Source organism: Rutilus rutilus (genome assembly GCF_951802725.1).
Source record: "Rutilus rutilus genome assembly, chromosome: 12".
NCBI classification, from domain to species: domain Eukaryota; kingdom Metazoa; phylum Chordata; class Actinopteri; order Cypriniformes; family Leuciscidae; genus Rutilus; species Rutilus rutilus.
Genome location: NC_140217.1, coordinates 29,172,719 through 29,180,259, shown reverse-complemented (window position 1 = coordinate 29,180,259; position 7,541 = coordinate 29,172,719). Strand labels below are relative to the sequence as shown.

The 7,541-nt window shown below is 35.8% G+C and overlaps 1 protein-coding gene across 8 annotated transcripts; it reads right to left on the bottom strand.

Annotated features, from left to right (window-relative positions):
• Nucleotides 1–369: 369 nt before the first annotated feature.
• traf3ip2l (TRAF3 interacting protein 2-like) lies at nucleotides 370–7,509 on the bottom strand. Of its 8 annotated transcripts, none has more exons than XM_084426155.1 (10): nucleotides 7,393–7,509; nucleotides 6,379–6,468; nucleotides 5,261–5,913; nucleotides 3,947–3,989; nucleotides 3,743–3,810; nucleotides 2,986–3,083; nucleotides 2,813–2,881; nucleotides 1,525–1,638; nucleotides 1,369–1,443; nucleotides 370–786 (listed from the first exon to the last, which is right to left on the bottom strand). In XM_084426155.1, exons 2-10 carry the CDS (start codon nucleotides 6,408–6,410, stop codon nucleotides 640–642), a joined length of 1,299 nt encoding a protein of 432 aa, XP_084282281.1. In that variant the 5' UTR covers nucleotides 6,411–6,468; nucleotides 7,393–7,509; the 3' UTR covers nucleotides 370–639. The 8 variants fall into 8 exon arrangements, with proteins under 8 accessions (XP_084282281.1, XP_084282280.1, XP_084282277.1 ...); XM_084426154.1 differs by having other exon boundaries at nucleotides 7,281–7,458; XM_084426151.1 differs by having other exon boundaries at nucleotides 5,261–5,940; nucleotides 7,281–7,457.
• Nucleotides 7,510–7,541: the final 32 nt, after the last annotated feature.

Here is a 7,541-nt window from a genome sequence, read left to right as displayed (position 1 = left end):
CTTTAAAAGTTCCTGGTCTGCTACGGTGAGTCAAGGTTAAAAATGTTCTTACATAGCTATTATTACAGAAAAATGTTCACTGTTTAGGAATTTTCAAAATTCAGACATTTCAATAAGAATCCACAAGGTCAGGCACATTGTGTGAGGGCGAAAGATTTCCCTACGCAGATTTCGCAACGGATTTGCGGCATTGACCAATAGAAAGCTGCTTAGTTTGAAAGTAAATTCTGTGTGAGTTTTGCTTCATACATCTCTACACTGTTAACAATGGTAAAATTTTGGCAAAACATCACACAGTTTATAACAAATTTTTAAACTTAAAAGATGGATATATACAGACACACACACACACACACACACACACATATATATATAAACACACTTTTATTTTAGAATCGATTATTCACGATTAATCGATTTGACAACACTAGTAGGGATCTGATTTATTCAACAGTCATGAGTGGTGAAATATTAATTAAATGACAGGAGTTTCATTCAAATATTACAAACTATGACATAAGCTTCAGGGGTTTTAACATACTAAACAATCATCTAGCAGTTCAGAGGTGCAAATAAACTTAAAATGGATCACAGGCCTGCCCATAACTGACATATAATGGGTCTAGGAAACCTCATCAACTAAATGGGGATGGAGACAATAGTGGGCAGCTCTCCAATGGGCGGAGGGTTGTACTTCTCAACACGCATGAGTCGACGAAGAATGTCATCTCGGTCCCTGGGCCAGGTGAAGATTTGCGTGCTTTGAAGCCATGAAGGGACATGGCACTGAAAAGCAGACAAAAATGTTGTAAACTAACGCAGAGGCATCATTACATCTGAACTGGAATTAAGAGGAATATATTGGAGTAATCCTTTAGGTGTTACCAGAGCATTGTACAAACAACCACAGATGTCTATTGCTGTTATCATAGTTCATCACAAATGAGGATTTTGGCTCTTTGAGCGAGTACTTGTTTAAACAAAAATATCATTTTCATTTAAGGGATAGTTTAGTTTTCAATTCTGAAGTTGTTCCAAACCTGTATGAATTTATTTCTTCTGCTGAACACAAATCAAATATATTTTGAAGAACATGGTTAACCAAACAGTTGATGGGCCCTATTGACTAACATATTAGGAAAAAAATACCATAGTAAATACTAAAAATACCAAGTCAATGGGGTCCATCAACTGTTTGGTTACTGACATTCTTCAAAATATCTTCTTCTGTGTTCAGCAGAAGAAAGGTTCATTCATACAGGTATGGAAAACTTGAGGGAGAGTAAATGATGAATGTTTTTTTATTTTTGGGTGAACTATGGGTTTTAAATAAGTTTAATCAGTTGCTGAAAAGATAGACAGTTTTACCTTCTTGGCACCAGGAAACAAAATGGGGATGAATCTATAATTCCTGGCCCCATTCTGAATGAATTCGTTTTGTAACTAAAAGACAAAAAGTTTTTAAGTCAATTGACAAGAAAAATAAGGAAAAAGCTATTTCCACTAATTATTTGTAAGCTGTACCTGCTTGTGTATGTAGACAGTGTTGAGCGTTTCATCGTTTTCCATGTAAAACGAGGCATTGGTCACAATCTCGTGGTACTTTGGACTAATGACTATGATGATCAGATAGTCTTTCTGTGCAATTTAAAAAAACAAACACAAAATAAGACAACTTTATGGACAGAAAGTAGCAATTAGGCCTACTTCACATAATAATTAAAAAAGTTTGTTCGCTCTGTAAATGCTGAAACTAGAAAAGCAGGGTTTATCGTTCAGAAATATGTCCTCCCCCTCTTGAGGTCTGAATTAAATGAATTAGAACTACTTGTTTCAGGGTTACATGTTTTTTTATTAGATGGTCTAAAAATGCATAAAATTAAAAGTTTTGCTGGATTTGTTAGTGCTAAGTTTGTCCATGCCATTCAGATTAATGCAAAATAAGAATACCTGGGCATCATAAAACTACTTACTTGTAGACATTCATTTTAAAGGGAAAATTTAATTGTAAGGTCAACTATGTGTCAGGGATCAATCCTTGGCATTTGTACGGTTTATAAGGTTAAACAGTGACGTTTAATCAGACATATCACATCAATGATACCATTTTTTGAGATTTGTAAGAACTGAAGACATCCTCATCAAAGGAGAGCACCCACCAATAGGCTAAATGTGTTGACCATAAACAGCGATAGTTCTCCCACTGCTTGCAATTCAATAGTAAGCATTGCTTTATAAATGCAACCATTGAACAAGTTCTCCTAGCTTAAGAGGTTACATACGTCTCATGTCCTTGATGATGCATTAGAATTTGGTTATTTAAGAAGCCAAAATGTCATAGATAGACCTTCACAAATGACCTATGGCCTATTCAGAAATGAATAGATACAAAAGAATGATCACAGATGAAAATGTATGTATACAGAGTAGAAGCACTACAGTCATCCACAGATGATTTAGGCTAATGAGTGATAAAAACCATCTTGAGGTCATATTTAACACATCACTATGCAAAAATGTCTTATGGTGTCTTTTTCTCGTGTTTTATATACAAATTTATATTTAAACGTCAATTATTGTGAAATATGATGCTATTAATCTATATTGTGAAATATGATCTCTTTCCAATAAACCTGCTCCTGAATGGCCTGTAAAAACAAAAATGGTTTGGTTGCTTTACAGTTTTCGGTCTTACAATATGACCCTGTAGGTGATTCTTGGCCAAAATAAGCTGCAGTGTGGTCTAGAACTTATGCTGTGCAAGTCAAACTATAAAAAACACACTCTCTGAAATACTAGGGGGTCTACTTACTTCGCTGATGTATCTTTCCATGAAGTCAATCTTGCTTATGCTCTTGAACTGTTGTTCAAACATGTCAATCTGTGCAAAAAGAACAAATGGACTGAACAAGATCTCTGACAGACCCAGTATCAGGTGACAAGCATGGCTGCAAGGCAGTGTTTGGCACAGGTTGCATGTCTTACGTGAGTGTAGAAGCCATTGTGTCTCAGTAAGGCAACAAAGTTGATGATCTCTTTGACATGTTTTTCACTGTCTGCTTCATAAGTAACAAACACCTTCCCTGCAATAATGAAGAGTGAAAAATAACATTTAATAGATCCTTCCAGAATTATAATTCAAGATATTATATTATATTTAGTGCTGTCAAATTGATTAATCGTGATTAATTGCATGGAACCTAAAAGTTTTTGTTTATATAATATATATATATATATGTGTGTGTGTGTGTATATATATATATATATATATATATATATACACACACACACATACATACATACATACAAACATATTTGTGTATACACACACACATATATACACACATAATTACATATAAACAAAAAAATGTTTTGTTAGATGCAATTCATCGATTTATTAATTACACGTTAGGGCTGCACGATTATGACAAAAATCATAATTGTAGATTATTCCTTTGAAGATTGGTTTATTTTGCGATAACAGCCGGCTGGATGTACATTATCCTTTACATATTATTATATTATATTATTAGTCCTTTTGGGAAATTAATTTTTTTAATTAATTTGATTTAAAGTTCCATTAACTAAATGTAATTTACATATAGCATCTTTAACACAATCACCTTATAATCAGGTGACTCTGAAGAAGAACAGATATGATCAAGTTTAAACTACTGGCACACACATCTTATTTAAATTCCACATTCTTTCAGTGTTGCTCAACATCAGTGTGTACACTCACTTTGCTCCAGGGACAGAGGCGCTGTGCTTGGAGTTTGTTTAGCTCGAGGATGAGGAGAGGTGTGGCCACTGCGAGAGATCAAGAGAATTGCATAAAGACCTCAGAAAACTGAGCTGAATTCATCATTGAAAACCAGCAACCTGTAAAATCACCTACAATCAATACAAGACCCACATTAATTGTCCCACCACTATTATACATTACCTATGAGTGAACTCTGAGGCTGATTGTCTGCTGTTTTCAAGGCCTGTTGGAGATGAAATGACGAAGTGAGTGAGACATTAATCTGCATAGACTGTAAAAATGCTTTATCAGGTAACCTAACAAATAGGTTTTATTGAAACCAAAATATTATTTAATATGATTAGATCCGCCTGATAAATTGAGTTACTTGTCAGTCAGATCAAGTAAAAAAAAAACTTTTATTATGAATATTTGCCCATTTATAACATGCTTTTCCATCATTTGATGAATTTCTGCTGGCATGATCAATACAAATGTACACAAACATCTCATTTTATTAATAGTACGTTTACCACCTGCAGTAATAGCTCAGTGTTAACTGTGCCAGACAAATATTTAAAATGAAGCAATAAGTTTGAAACATAAAATAGAAATAATCACTTTTTTTTTTTAAATGGCCTAATCAACAGACTTTAAAATGTTTATTTTAATTAATATCTTAAAGTAGTTAAATAAAACTACTTTTACATGGAAAAAATAAATAAACTGACATTAATTTGTGATTAAAATGTGGTTAAATAAAACAATAAAATAGTAAATTAAAAGTAATTTTCAAATCCACATTGTAAACTACATTTCAAAAAGACATTTATCAGCTGCTTTTCTTTATCCATTTGTCAATTAAGATGAAAAAAAAAAAAGCCATTGTTCAGTTCACTCGTCTGTGCAACCAATCAGCTTTAGAAAAGTTAGACTTTCAGCTTTTAGGCATGTCAGATGGACTATCACTGAACAGTAGGATATATTATACATTTATTAAAGTGGGAAGTTTATATATGTGTCGACTGTAATGCAATGGAAGATGTTGCAAACACAGCCAGTCAGCCACTTCAGAAATTATGCATTTAAACAAAAAGGGCTACAATTACTTAATTTAAATATGGTTCAGCTACAGTATTTCAGTACATTCAACATTTGTCTAAACTATATTGATGATTGGTGCTCAGTGAATAAAATGTAGGTGTGAAATGACATACCATAGTCATATTTAACCTTCTGACAGTAAAGTAAGTTGGGTGAAATGGAAACTTGTTGCTCAACTAAATTGCATAAATTTGATTTGGCACAGACTGGATTTGCCGTAGGCTTGATAACGATCCCTGATAAAGATGGCGTATGATTAAGAAGTCATTTTAAAGACAATGGGCTTGTTTTAAAAGCTGGTATTATTCATCACTGTTTATGGTCTTGATTGACAATTTTCCAAGTTTCATGTAAAAAAAAAAACTAAACAAATCACTTATGACTCAATTTTTACAAAGAACTGAGACTTACGTGAAGGCCAACAGGGCATCTGGTAATGTGGTCTGTAATGACAGCCATGATCCATTTGATACACATCCACAGGGTGCTGACTACAGCAGGGCGGCCCACGGGACGCGCAGGGTTGCGCGGGCATGCAGTAGCTGTGAGGCGGGAACGCAGTTGGGATAGAGTGCAGTGAACGTGGCTGTTCTAGGCTCCCCTCTCCCAGACTGTGCCTGTCTGGAGAGCAAGAGTAGCAGGAATCACCAGGATAACTGGAGTAATTTCCAGACACCAAGCAAGAGGGAAGGTTGCCACTAGGGTATCCCACTGAACTTCTGCCCACTGAACTCGAGTGGAGCAGGTCTCCGTTGTGTGGCTCTAGGGTGCTCAGACATGCTTCCGTCTGACTGGGATAGGGCGTCTGGGGACTGTAGCCGGAGGGTAGACCTAGCGGGGGCTGGTAAGGTCTGTAGCTGGACTGTGTGGATCTGTAGTTGGTCTTTCTGTCTCGGCAGATATCCGTGAAGTCAGCCTGTGCGCTCAAAGACTCATTCTCAGACATGCAACAGTCAGCGTGGAAGAGCTGGGAATCGGTGGAGTCTGAGTCACAGATGCCGTCCTCAGTAATGATTTTATCCATAGTCTCGTCGTTCTCTTCTGGAAAGTTGAGGGATTGTAAACTGTAGTGGTCAAATGGAGAAAGATTCCTAGTTAATGAGAAAGAAAACGTAAGACCTGAAAAATTCCGATAAAGAGTAGGCCCTACTTGAAAAGAAATGGAAAATCAACATTTGAAGAGTGACAAGACACAATGACACTACAATAGATTGAGAATATTGCTGTAGCTTGCAGACTTTTTAATATTTATTCAAACAGCAATGTTTCAATCAAACAACCTTCTTCATGCATTTTGAAAACCTAACAACTGGTTCCCAGATGCCAGAAGGTGGCTGCCAGACAAGAATGTTTGAATAAACAGGTCACAAAAATAAAGACAGCCCAGTGCCAGTGTGAGCTGTCGGTTTATGTTAATATTGCACACCATATTTTATATTATGTTTATAAATTCTTAATCTACTAGCCATAAGTAAAAATAAGTAGGCTATCTTGATAAAGTTTGTGTCATTATGGGAGGTATATTTTACCTATATTGTAAGCAGTGCTGAGCAGGCATCATCCTTGTGCCTAATACAAAAGAGCTGCAGCCATTTCATATCCCCAGTCAGCACAAAAATCTGTAATGTGGTTAATAAGATATGAATACAGGAAGCCTTGACTGCAAGATCACCCTGTGAAATAAAGTTGTATTTGAGAAAATGAACAACCTTTGGCTACTGCAACACAGCAACCCACAATTATGCCAAGGGTTTCTCTCTCTCTCTCTCTCTCTGCTACTGTATGACATTTCAATGCACATTACATAAACAGCGGAAAACACCTCAATATGCAGTGGAAACCAACATGAGACATGGGAAATCACAAGTAAGACCATCAACCTCAAGCACAAATGGGGCAGAGAGGATACCAATACAATAACTTCCATTACCGCTACACTTAAATACACAAAATACTGTAGTTATTACCGAAAATATGTAGTACAGTATCAAAATACTGTAATTATCAAAATACATTAAACGGGATCTGCGAGCAGACGCTTATTTTATTTAAAAAAAATAATAAAAATTGTAACAATAAGAATTATGTTTAACTTACTGTAAAACAAAAAGAAAATTAAAAAAAAGTAGTAGGCTATTTTGGAAATTCTCGTTGTGTTCCGCTTTCCGTGTTCACGCTTTTAAACTGTCACTGCCGCGGGCTTCATAACATGCATTACTCAGGTGAACATTGTACAAGAAACGCATATTAAGTTTTTCATATTTCTAGCTTCGTAACGTAACGTTAGTAGGCTACTATAAAAGTAACACCTTCCAAAATGAAAACTTAGAAAAGATTAACAGCTTAAATACTTAAAAAACGTATAAAACTCAGACTCTGGTCTTATACGACTCTTTCAAGTTTACCTATTCGACATGAAACACGTCCATACCTGTAAACTGACCAGCAGATTTGGTGGCGTGAATGATTTAATTCCGATCAGTCTCTAATCGCTAGACATTACAGACCGCACGAGCTATAACACTCGAAGAAAAGATACATACTGCCTGCAAGTTTCTGAACAGTGAACACCTGCCTGCTTTCACACCACAAACTCCCCCCACTTCCCAGAAAGCACATCCTCCTCGTAGCTGCCTGGTAGCTGCTTATCTGCCATCATCAAAAATCGTTCTTATGAGCCGATTCTTTTTAA